At 43.4% G+C, this 13,433-nt stretch overlaps 1 protein-coding gene across 1 annotated transcript in view; it reads right to left on the reverse strand.

Moving 5' to 3' along the window:
• Nucleotides 1-1,777: 1,777 nt before the first annotated feature.
• Nucleotides 1,778-13,433, reverse strand: part of LOC141754543 (gamma-enolase) — a 37,206-nt gene continuing 25,550 nt past the window's right edge. The window contains exons 7-13 of the mRNA XM_074613672.1: nt 13,332-13,423; nt 13,044-13,174; nt 12,706-12,903; nt 12,413-12,614; nt 6,472-6,580; nt 6,309-6,367; nt 1,778-2,788 (exon numbers count right to left, since the gene is read on the reverse strand). Coding sequence (XP_074469773.1) covers nt 2,719-2,788; nt 6,309-6,367; nt 6,472-6,580; nt 12,413-12,614; nt 12,706-12,903; nt 13,044-13,174; nt 13,332-13,423 — 861 coding nt within the window. The 3' untranslated portion in view covers nt 1,778-2,718. The remainder of the gene's footprint in view (nt 2,789-6,308; nt 6,368-6,471; nt 6,581-12,412; nt 12,615-12,705; nt 12,904-13,043; nt 13,175-13,331; nt 13,424-13,433) is intronic.

The following is a 13,433-nucleotide window of genomic DNA, read 5'->3' on the forward strand; positions in this document are numbered from 1 at the left end:
AGTAACAAACGACCACTCGGGTTTAGATCAGGGAGGCCATTCTTACAAATCACGCCTCTCCAGGTGCCTCCATCGTTGCCCATGTGCGCGTTGAAGTCTCACAGTAGAACTATGGAGTCCCCTACTCGAGCCCCATGCAGGACTCCATTCAGGGTCTCCAAGAAGGTCGAATACTCCGAACTGCTGGTAGATGCATATGCACAGACAACAGTCAGAGTTTTTCACCCCCCATAACCTGAAGGCGTAGGAAGGCGACCCTCTCGTCCACCGGGGTAAACTCCAATGTAGCGGCATTCAGCCAGGGATTTGTGAGTATCCCCACACCCGCCCGGCGCCTCACACCATGAGCAACTCCAGAGAAGAATAGAGTTCAACCCCTATCCAGGACTACGGTTCCAGAACCAAGGCTGTGCGTAGAGGTAAGCCCTACCTGATCTAACTGATAACGCTCCACCTCCCGCACAAGCTCCGGCTTCTTCCCCCACAGAGAGGTGACGTTCCACGTCCCCAGAGCCGACCTATTAGAGAGTATTAGAGAAAAGTAAAATATATATTTGTGTGGAAGAAATGATGTATGTTTGTCATCTTGTGACCTTTTAGGGGGTCCCTGCCCACAGGTTGGGAACCCCTGGTTTACTGTATGTGTAGGATTTGTCATCAGTGGACAATACAGCTGGCTGGTATTATCTTGACATTTGGCAAAATCCAAACACATCATAATCCGTTAATCTACAGTGTGTTGGGCGATGCATCACAAAGATAAATAATTGCTTGACGTCCGTGCTGATTGATGTGACATCTGATCACGACACTTGATACTCACAGGACTAGTTGATGTTTTAGTTTGTGCCTCCAGGCCGATTTAGTTTGTTTTAGGCCAGTATCTTTTTTTTATCCATAGCTTCAAATCTTTCTCATTACACAGAAGAGCAGGTGTGTTGAGAAACTCTGAATTTCTGCAACATTACAAAGATCAAACTTTACTCTCCCATCTTTTAAATCACATGTCTGTCTTCCATGTGCCAAAAGTTTTTCACTATTTAAACTACGTCACTCGCTCTGACCAAATGCAAAAACGTCGCAATTTAACGTATCCCTGGTTTGCAGAAACATAATTTTTTTTCCTGGCAACTAGGCTGTAGAGTGACAGGGGTTAACTTCAGAACAATTAATACTATCGACTCTGGCACAAGCAGGAAGTGGTTTGTCCGTTCTGGGCTACTGTAGAAACATGGCGGTGCAACATGGTGGTCTCTGTGAAGAGGACCTGCTGCTCCCTATGTAGATATGAACGACTCACTCTAAGGTAACGAAAACACAACGATTCATATTTTCAGGTGATTATAGAAAACAATACCAATAGATTCCCCTAATTGTAACAAACCGTTCCTTTAACTGTGAATTTACCTCATGGATGTGTTTCTGAGCCTGTCCTACTTCCTTCAGATGCAGACCATTTTGTCTGAATTTAGGGAACATTATCGTCATCATTGCGCCCCCCTCCCCCCCGAGTATCCCACAATCTCCGGTCAAACTGTAAAGTTTTCATGGCACATTCAGGTGCTCACAGCCACGAGTATTTGTGAGATTCTGAGACTCTTAAACACATCTTCTCATGGAAACTTACTCTATTACATGTCAGCAGTTGCAATCTTAAAACCACCACCACAGTTTATTACAAAAAACAAACAATCTGTCATGTTTTGTTGAAAAGCAGATGCAAATTTAGGACAAAAAAAAACTAAAGTGACACAAAAAAGACACAAACCTTTTAAATGTGATTGAAATTGTAAATTAACATCTTTTTATTTCACATATTTTCACATTATTTTCAATGACAAGCGTTCATTTTTTTTAATTTTTATTTTCTATTTTCTTTCTTGTTTTGTCAACACAGCTATTCTATGGACATTCAGGAGGAACAGAAGGAACGAAGGGTTCAGATTTTCTTTTTTCTTTAGGACGAAGGCGGGATTTCAAGCATAAAGGACAAATAATTAGAATCACGTCGGGGCGGGAAGAAAAGAGGGTTTTAGAAACTGAGAAACGGACACGACGAGAAGAAAAAGGAGACAAAAAGAGGACAGAAGTGGGTGAAGTGCAGGTACTTCAGTGTCCAGGTGAGAGTGTGACACAGCTGAGTGTGTTAGTGTTTGTGTAGTTTAGTCGTTTTTTCACTCAGTCCCTGAAACAGCTGTTGTGTGTTTCTTTCTGCGAGTGCATCGTCCTCTTTTGGTGCTGAAAGTTTTTTTTTTTTTTTATCTCTTTCAGTTGCGTGCGTCAGTCTACATTATGCTATTATATCTCTACTTAATTATCTCTCTGTTTTTACAACAATAATCTTTATTTTTACAGGTCTGTCCTCTGGCTGTACATGAACTATTCCTTTAAAACTACAGTAACAGTGCATGTCTGGCTTAGAAATTTTATATTTTTATGGTATTCCTCTGCATGTGCGTGAGCGCGTTGCATCTGCGTAATCTATGTGTGTGTGTGTGTGCATACAGCATCATCTCCCTATAAGTCCAGTGCATAATTTATTTATTTTATTTTTTTTGCTTGGCTCCTTTGCTCGTCTGTTTTTTCATGAATCTGTGTGATCTTTCATTGTACATGGCTCGCTCCGTGTTCGTCGTGTCTGTCAGTTTAAGTGTGTGTGTGAGTGTGTGTGTGTGTGTGTGTGTGTGTGTGAGTCATTCATCTGTCTGTCAGTCAGTTTCACAGGGCGCTGGGGTTCCTGAAGTTATGGCCTGCAAAGCGAGCCTGGTCGCCCAACTCCTCCTCAATCCTGCAGAGAAGAAAAGAGTAGAAAAGGATAGAGCTGAGGGACATGATTAAAAAGTCCCATTTTGTAAAAAAGTGAGATTTTCATGTATTTTATATTATTAAGCAGGTTTAACTGCTATATAAATACTGTTAAACTATCAAAACGATCACTATACGGAGAAATACACACAGCCCATATTCAGAAATTGTGCGTTTGAAACAAGCCGTTAGGATTTATGTCCATTTGTGATGTAAAAAAATATACAATATGTAGACCATTACACGGTTTTTAAACATAAACATTTGTGTCCCAGTTTATTTCCTGTTGCAGTGTTTGTTAATAACATCAGCTGACGGGAAGTAAACATGGACCAAACTGTTGCCTGGCAACGCAATTCCGTTGAAATGCACTAAAATGGAGCGTTTCAGACAGAGTAAATACAGGTATATTCAGGCAGACAATATGAGGGGAAAAAAAGGTTGTTTTTTTATATTAAATCATGTAACATGTTCTAGTAGAAACACAAAATACAAGTATGAACCTGAAAATGACCTACTGGCATTATTTGATGTTTTCTCTAACTTTCTCTCTTGTTAAGGATTAAAGGAGCGCATCGCCAAAGTTTAAACTTAAATATCAGTTTACTTGTCCTGGTTAGGGTTAGTACTACTCAGCCTGTAAATACACAACACAGCCTCATGGCAGTTCGAGAAATAGTCACCAAATTGAATCCATATGATTCTTGTACATAGACATGAATTTCCCTTTTTTTTCCTCAAATTTATGGAAATTCAATATGAAATTGCTGAATTTCTCCTTTAAAAAAAAAAAAACATGTCTCCATAGCAGCCACTGCATGACAACTTGCCACAGTATAAATGACTATTTTATTTCTGGTGTCAGTACACGTGTGTGTGTGTGCGTGTGTGCGTGTGTGTGTGTGTGTGTGTGTGTGTGCACACTTCACTGCACTGATTAGCGTTTATCGCTGGTTAATGCTCCTGTAAATCTCTCCACCCTCCACCTCTCCTGCGTCTCCTCAGCAGTCCGATGGGATTACAACACTGAGCCGATCCCACCTCCTCTTCCTCCTCCTCCTCCTCCTGCTGCTGACTGGCTCGGACACATGGGGTGACACCGGTGCTGCTGCCGCCTGTCACATCAATTAGCTCTGTGATGCTAAGCGCTAAGATAAAGCAGGAACCTGAGAAGCCCTGTTGTACAGTAGCTGGTCGCTGCCAGATTTGGAGCCATGAAGAAGATAAATAAATATAAATAAATGAAGCAGTGATTGTACCTTTAAAGGAAATGATGAAAATATGCAAGTTTCCAATTATATGTAAATTTTTTTTTACATGTTTAACATGTTTTAATGAGTCTAGATCCTGTGAAGACAATGTTTGTGACCTCGACTAAAGTTTATGTAGTTTATAAAGTGAAGAACCAAATAAAAATGGTCACTGATTGTGTATTAAAATTTATCGAGAACAGTGAACTTAGTCATGAACAGTGATTAGAGAGAGAAAAACAATTTTGTGTCAGTCAGTTTTCTTACAGAATTTCCACATTAAAATAATTGAGAATTAAATTCTGCCCAATTTAAATTCTTTAATTTTCCTTCAAGAGAAAAACGTATTCAAGCTCTCACTGATGCAACAGTTCATGTATCCTTATTTTTATATGCTATAATCCACAGACTTTAGTTTTTAAAATTACGGGACTTTCTGCTGATCCTTGTGTCTACATGTGCTGTTTCTGGGTGTGTCATCAAGATTATAGATAATATGACACACAGATAATAGTAGCACTTGAGAGATGGGCGTGGCCTTGGGTATATAATACCTGCTGCCACACTTCTGTTGTCTCTCCAAACAGCCTCCACACGGGTTTACAACATATTTTATCTGTCTTAAACTCAGACCAGATTTCAAAATCTGAAATGTGTTTCTGTGGCGTGGCAGCATCTGTAGCCAATGAAAATGTGGGACGTCGTCTCAATATGTGGGACGTGGGACAAGGGATAAAAATACTGTGCAGTCCCTCCTAAAGTGGGACACCTGGTCACCCTTAAATGCTGTATTGATGTAGTTTAAGAACGAAAAGAGACACACATCATGTGGTCGGGAGGGGAGGTGGATGGGTCCAACAACACAAGGCTTTCATCCAGGAGACCGCTGTCGGTGTCCTTTGTGTCACGTTACATTCAGCTGTTTTTTCGTGTCCTGTGTTCACAACGTTTAGTGTCATTTTTACTGCACAAACGTAGCAGTTTTAAGCCCAACCATCTTGTTTTTTCCTAAACTTAACTATAGTGGTTTTGTTGCCTAACAGCCCGGACACACCAGGAACATCAGGAGCGCGTGGCGGCTGCATTACCTGTTGTTTTTTATTTTGGCGTCCGTGTTAACAGGTTATAGCAGACACACGGCCCGCGTGAGACGCGCGTCTCAGCTGCGTCTCTTCTAGTGAATAGAGATCTCACCTCTTTTTGACGTGTGCCGCGCGTCTCACAGCAACAAGGAAGCGACAGTGAAGGTGATCTATTGACTGTATATTGACATCATATCAGCTACATTTCTACAGTTTCAATGTCTAGACATCTGTAGAATATGTTACGGACAGTGAAGGTGATCTATTGACTGTATATTAACATCATGCCAGCAAGATTACTACAGTTTTGATGTCTATCTGTAGAATATGTTACGGAGATGAAAAAAAAGTAAAGACTTATTTTTAAATCAACACTTCCTGCTTTCATTTCAAAATAAAAGCCCTCAAGGGTTTTTTCTATGAACAGAATTCCTTAATTAACACAAGGCTTTTATTCTGAAATATGTGCCGGACAGTGTTCTAGAACATGCAGTGACTTGGAGAGCTCCATGAATGAATATAGTACAGAGTTTTAATTGTGGATTATTACTATTATTTACAAATTACCACACGTTTCTTAACCTTTCTCGGTCTAAAATAAATATAAACGATATTTATAATGAAATGAAATGGCCATTAAAAGGCAAACTCTATGTAGAAAGAAACGTCTGACAGCAGCAGCTGCAGCAGCAGAAACGCAGCTGAAATGCAGCTGGTGTGAACGCATGAATCACGCAGCCACCATGCCACGCAGCCGCCACGCGCCCCTGACGTTCCCTGTGTGTCCGGGCTGTAATCCTGAAGTGACGCCAAGGGGCGTGACAAAGATATGGTATGTGACGAGCTTGGATGAGACGTAGATATTTTAACCCAAACCACCATCTTTTCCTAACCCTAACCAAGTTGTTTCTGTGAAGACGGATGTTTATTTTGAAAAGACTTTAACATGCGGAAATTGACATATGTTGCTTGACATTCATAGAAGAACGCATGTGAAATGAGGAATAACTTTTTGTAAAATATCATACGAAACGTTGTATACGTTGATCCATTGCATGTCAAACGACAAACCCCAATAAAGCGTCATTGAGCCGAGGAACTGAATTGAAATGAATCAGTAAAGTTTGTGTGTTAGAGAGAGGTTGAGAGATGATGTCTGCGGCCCACTGACCTCATGAGCTGGTTGTACTTGGCCAACCTCTCAGATCTACAGGGGGCGCCGGTCTTAATCTGCAACACAGAGACGGCAGAGATTATAATTCCCAAAATACTGACCTGTGAAATGTTGGATTATGATAATGTCACTGTCACTAAGGGGTGAATTTCATTTTCACCTGTCCAGTGCAGAGTCCCACCACCAGGTCAGCGATGAAGGTGTCCTCCGTCTCTCCTGAACGATGGCTGACCATCACACCCCAACCGTTTGCCTGAGCCAGTTTACACCTAAGAGACACACACAAAGAGAAAATGATCTTCTTATTCACTAAACACACAGAACAAATACGACCTCCTTACGTTCAGAGTGTAAAGACAGAAAATATCTCACACAGTAAGCAACACAATAGCACTTCCTTGGTTTTATCGGTCACGTAACACGACGAGATCCTTTACCTCCCCATCAGTCAAGTCCCATTTCCTGTCTTAAAGTTACTACGAGGAACTTTTAACTGGTTATGAAACAGGCTCAATGTAATACTGATGCCTCCATGTGACCTATAAGTAAACAAGACCATCAGCGAGAAGATTGGCTATTTCTAGGGATGCACCGATACCAGTATCGGGTATCGGGTCCGATACTGTGCTCGTGTACACGTACTCCGCTGGGCCGAGCCCCGATCTGGCGACACGACACGGTTGGGGCGCACTGAGGACAGTCCGCCCCGGTCGACAGTCGCTTCAGGAGCAGGAGGCCGTCCCCGGCGGGGGGAGAGGGCGCAGCGAGCTTTGTCCACGGTGCGGCGAGGTCCGGGCAGAGAACGCTGTAAAGCTGCGGCCACGAGCCACCTTCGCCCCGAGCCTTTCCAAGCAGGCCTAGAGACGGTTGCGGCGCACCGCCTCGTATGCGGGACTCCCCAGCCTGCTGTGTGTCGCTCACACCCTCCAGCTGGCTGTTAACGAGGGTCTTTTGGCACAGAGAAGTACTCATATCGGTGTGTGAGTTTGACTCCCTATTATCAATCTTAGAGTTGATTAACTATATAGTGATTTAAAGGGACTGTTTGTAACTTCTTACACGTATAAATCATTGCGGGTCGATGTCCCATGCGCGCTCGCGTGTTGCTATGCTGTTCAGACTCAGACTCCAATACAAATTACTGTGAAGCACCAAAACCTCTTGGTTGTATCTAGTGAAGCCCGTCTGTTAAACAGTGTTGGCCGCGGTCGGAGGACGCGGGGGAGACCGTAGCTTTGGTCTCCAGGACCGGAGTCTCTGCTGTACTCTGCTCCTCTGCTCCTCTGCCTGCTTGCCTTCACTGAGCTCGCTCCATTCTCACGTGCATGTGCGCACACTACACACTGCAGAAGAGTTAGTTTAGCTCTGAGAATATCTAGTGAATGGAGTGGACGTTTGTGTAGAAATAACTGCTGCAGCTCCTCCAGACCAACAGAGGTTTCCCGTGTCTTGTGAAGTGACGGGGCTCCGCAGAGAGAAACATTATCGTCTCCGACCAAAACTCCAGTGTCTCCCCTGTTCCCTCCGGCAGCGGTCGGGAGGCCGAGGCAGGAAAAGCCAACACTAGGATCAGCATTGATTCATGGAGAGACCTTCGTCTGGTCAGCTAACATTACTGCCAAGCAGCTGAAATATAGAGTGATATTGTGCTTTTAGCTGACGTGTGTCTCCTCACTGTTTTGAGCGATGCTCGTTCATGTCTATGTAGAACGAGCACAAGCGCGCGCAACAGGACGCTGACTTTCGTTGACTTAACGGCCACAGGTGTGGCTGTTAACAAGACATTTCTGATTCTTACAAACAGTCCCTTTAATTGTGACCACAGCTCATCTGGCACGTTAACCTGTTGAATGACATGACATTAAGACGCCGTTGGTGCCTGGGGTCAAATCTGAGCTCGTTCTGTCGCCCCCCCCCCCATTCCTGCTGAGATATTAGAGAAATATATCAGACTAACAACGTAGGAAGCTTTTCATGTGACGGATATAATACATCACTTTTACTGTCATCGGCACCGTTTCTCTCATTTCATCCTCCTCCTGCTGTAAGCCAGCTGTCATGATTGATGGCTTCATAACCCTGAGTGACATTTTGTTAAGTCTGAGATTGATGACACACACATTCAAGACTGAAGTACACACTCTCCACAAAGACATCAACAGCACAGTCACAACGCCATAGCTGCGTCAATACATTTGATTGACAGCTCATCTTCATACTGAAAGCCTCCTGTCACTTCCTGTCCTACGTTTATCTCCCGTAAAGGTCGGTTTGCCGCTCCGAGTCTCTGGCACAAGGTCAACGAGGCTGACAGGTAATGACGGATGTGACTGACACATGCTGTATATGTGTGTGTGTGTGTGTGTGTGTGTGTGTGTGTGTGTGTGTGTGTGTGTGTGTTTCCACATGTGTGACTGATAGCAGAGCAGCTGTGTCTCTATGTATCTCCCTATAGGCCTCTCTGTCGTCTCAGTCAAGATGGATGACCTTGTTTGGCCAGTCCAAGTTCACCGGCCTGCCTGAGGCCGAGGCAGCCATATTAGTTTATTTTTCTCTCTGAGAAGAGAGTATGTGTAGCCTGGAACCAACGCTGTGTCACAACAGATTTGACCGACAGCGATGAGTCGTGCGTGTACATCTGTGAAGCCTCTTAATAAGGCAGGTTTATCATTTTAATAAAATGTCTACATTAAGCGTCAGTCTACTGAAAAACAACCGAAAGCAAAACTATGTGCCAAATTACTCGCCTGCGAATATTATACGTCTAGGGCTTTTATTGTGAAAAGTAAGAACAGAAGGAGTGGATCTGGTCTGCGCTGCCATTATTGGCAATATAGGCGCAACTCATCTCGTTCCGCACAATATGATTGGTCGATGCCTTTATTCGCCGTGCGAAACCTCAGGAAATCAACCTTTTTCCAATAAAAAGTATGCCGTTTTTTCAATATTTGCATTCTGTGTAAAAGTATTCATGACAAAAACAACAGTTTGAAAAAAATATATTGACGTGCAAATTATTAACACAAAACAAAAAAAAGCCTCCAGTGTGTAACGGCCTTCATACCGCCATCCACCAGTTTTTATGCAAGTTTTCAATTTGTGCATTTTAGAAATTTGAAAAAAAGTTGAAATATTCTGAAAGTTTTTCTGCTCGGCTGAATTAGAAAAGTTGGTGTATCGATAAAAACCAAATGCGACACAGTGAACTGGAAATAGACTTAGTGAATAAATAATGACGCACATGAAGTATGTGACTTAAAGGTCCCATATTGTAAAAAGTGAGATTTTCATGTATTTTATATTATAAAGCAGGTTTAAGTGATAAATAAATACTGTGAAAGTATCAAAACACTCAATCCACAGAATAATACACACAGCCTGTATTCAGAAACTGAGCTTTTGAAATAAGCCGTCAGGATTTCTGTACATTTGTGATGTCACAAATATACAATATTTAGACCATTTCAGAGTTTTAAACATAAGCATTCTAAATGTGTTACAGTTTATTTCCTGCTGTAGTGTATCTGAATGACATCAGCTGACAGGAAGTAAACATGGACCCAAGCTGTTGCCTAGCAACGCAATTCCGTTGAAATGCACTAAAACGGAGCGTTTCCGGCAGAGGGTAAATAACCACCTTTAAACGTGACTGAAGAGCTGGAAACACCAGATCTCTGTGGAGCGATGAGGAGACTGTAACGGTCCTCACACTAACAACATGTTGTCATCCTAACTCGTGACGTACTGACCCTTTTTAGGACGCCTTGGCGTCACTTTCTTACACACTGCTGGGTAGGCCATCGTGTCAAACTATGACGCTCCACTGCAGTTGTGAATCCAAACAAAAACATGCTTAGGTTTAGGCAACAAAACCACCATAGTTAGGTTCAGGGAAAAAAACAAACAGGGTTTGGCTTAAGATACGTTTGTGAAGGGAAAATTAAACTTGATGTTCTGAACACAAAGACAAACAACACGTTGTTGGTTTGAACACCAGTCTCCTGAGGTCTGTACTACAAAGCAGGATTAAGGGTTAGTGAGGTAACTTCAGGGTTTTCAGTCCTACGAAGGTGGTTCACTTCTTACCGGGGTAGATCGCCATGGTAACTGATGCTGAACAGTTAACCTGCTCCGGAGCAGGTCATGTTCCAGATAAGAGATCAACTTGTATAAAAGCACCTCCTACTGACCATCAGAGCTGAGTGCGCGGATAGTATGGTTATATTACACACATATGAAGAAGTTAAAGTCATAATCAGAATAAAATCAACCCAGTTTAAACTGACAGATGCAGGAAGGACAGCTGGCTGTATGCTGTGGGTGTTTACCGCTTTGAATTATGTTTTTATATTTATTATTTTACTTCCTCTTGAGTCCGTTTCACACAGCCTGAGACGGGGACGCAGCTGAAAGATAGTTGAAATAGTCATTCACGCCATGTCCTTATTAATGGGCATAATGAAGTGTAATCCATTCATCCATAACACATCTGAAAGCTATTTATATCTAAACGACTTTTTCTGTCTTTTGAGTGTTCCGTTAAATTAATAAGTCTGTTAATTTACGCAGTCAAACATCGGGAGTTTTTTCTTTTGCCAGCTGTCCTTCCTGCATTTGGCAGCTTCAGCCGTGTTACTTTTAGTCTGATTAAAGGGACTGTTTGTAAGAATCAGAAATGTCTTTTTAACAGCGACACCTGTGGCCGTTAAGTCAACGAAAGTCAGCGTCCTGTTGATTGCGCTCACGCTCGCTCTACATAGACATGAACGAGCATCGCTCAAAACAGTGAGGAGACACACGTCAGCTAAAAGCACAATATCACTCTATATTTCAGCTGCTTGGCAGTAATGTTAGCTGACCAGACGAAGGTCTTTCCATGAATCAATGCTGATCCTAGTGTTGGCTTTTCCTGCCTCAGCCTCCCGACCGCGGCCGGAGGGAACGGGGGAGACACCGGAGTTTTGGTCGGAGACGATAACGTTTCTCTCTGCGGAGCCCCATCACTTCACAAGACACGGGAAACCTCTGTTGGTCTGGAGGAGCTGCAGCAGTTATTTCTACACAAACGTCCACTGTACATTCACTAGATATTCTCAGAGCTAAACTAACTCTTCTGCAGTGTGGAGTGTGCGCGCATGCACGTGAGAGTGGAGCAAAAGAGCGAGAACGAGCGCGGTGTGTGAGTGAAGGCAGGCGGCGGAGCAGAGTACAGCAGAGACTCCGGTCCTGGAGACCAAAGCTATGGTCTCCCCCGCGTCCTCCGACCGCGGCCAACACTGTTTAACAGACGGGCTTCACTAGATACAACCAAGAGGTTTTGGTGCTTCCGTGTTGTTTGTGTTGGAGTCTTGTCTGAACAGCGTAGCCACACGCGAGCGCGCATGGGACACCGACCCGGAATGATTTATACGTGTAAGAAGTTACAAACAGTCCCTTTAAGTGTTTAACTTCTTCTTATTTTTCTAATATATTTTACTCTTCCTTTGTAAAATGTGTCTCTCTGCCTGTCTGTCTGCTGACAGTAGACTTGTCCATGTCTGTGATTGGTCAGATGCTGCAAACACCACCCTGTTCATGTGAACGTGCTCGTAGCCAGACTGAGAATCCCTAGGTTGATTTACCGTGTTGATAACCAGCGCCGTAGGACCGTTTAGCAGGATCTCGTTCGTTAGGGTTAGTTAAACCAGAGAAGATATCCTGTGTATGTTGAACTCACTTCGTAGTACAGGACTCTGGATGAAAGTCCTGTGTTTGTTTGACCCCCTATGTTTACATCCAGCTGATGTCATTCACATACACTGCAACCAGAAATAAACTGGGACCCATTTAGAATGTTTACGTTTAAAACTTTGAAATGGTCTAAATATTATATTTTTGTGACATCACAAATAGACAGAAATCCTGACGGCTTGTTTCAAATGCACAGTTTCTGAATACGGGCTGTGTGTATTTCTCTGTGGATTAAGCGTTTCGATACTTTCACAGTATTTATAAAGGACTTTAACCTACTTTATAATATAAAAGCCATGAAAATGTCACTTTTTACAATATGGGACCTTTAAAATATTAGTATTTAAAAGATCTAAATAGAGCAGACGTACGCCTGTATGGCCTCAGTGACGGAGCCGATCTGGTTGACTTTGAGCAGCAGACAGTTGCAGGCTCGCTCCTCGGCAGCTTTCTCTATCCTCTTAGGGTTGGTCACCGTCAGGTCGTCCCCCACCACCTGGATCCCCACCTGGGCCGTCAGACGGGACCAGGCTTCCCAGTCGTCCTGGTCGAACGGGTCCTCGATGGACACCACTGGGAAGGACGGAGGACAGGTGAAAAGTGAATAAAAAGACATTTTGTTTCCGACCTGAAGATCAACAAAACCAACAAACAAATGGTCCACCTGGGTAGTTGTTGACGAAGCCCTGATAGATGTCAGCCAGCTCTTCTCCAGAGATGTGTCTCGCTGCATCCGGTGGGGATTTGAAGTCCAGGTCGTATTTTCCCTCGCGGTAAAACTCCGAGGCGGCCACGTCCATCCCGACCACCACCTTGTCCGTGAAGCCGGCCTTCTCTATGGCCGTCTGCAGCAGATCCAGAGCTGAGGAGGGAAAGGAAGAGGTGGAGAGGAGAGATGGAGTAGAGATGGAGACATCCAGAGAGATAAGGCAAGAAATAAAAACATGGAGAAAGTGATGAACGTCTTTACATCGCTGGTGATATTTAACAGAGGATCCTCACCCTCACTGTTTTCCAGGATGTTGGGAGCAAATCCTCCCTCGTCTCCCACGTTGGTGGCGTCCTGGCCGTATTTCTCCTGGATCACCCCCTTCAGTGTGTGGTACAGCTCCGATCCTATCCTCAACGCCTCCCTGACAGACACACAGGGAGGGAGGAAGGAGTTAAAAATAGAAGACGGAAAAGACTAAAGATCTTAGATATTGAATGTAGAAACAAATGGCAAAATATAAATCCATCGTGTTCATTTTGTAGGTTTTATGAAACTTTGTCTTGGAGATGAATTCTTACTTGAAAGACTCGGCTCCGACAGGAAGAACCATGAACTCCTGCATGGCCAGTTTGTTACCTGCATGGGAACCTCCATTTATCACATTAAAGGCCTGAAGAGGA

This window comes from Sebastes fasciatus, chromosome 17 (genome assembly GCF_043250625.1).
Source record: "Sebastes fasciatus isolate fSebFas1 chromosome 17, fSebFas1.pri, whole genome shotgun sequence".
In the NCBI taxonomy this organism is placed as follows: Eukaryota; Metazoa; Chordata; class Actinopteri; order Perciformes; family Sebastidae; genus Sebastes; species Sebastes fasciatus.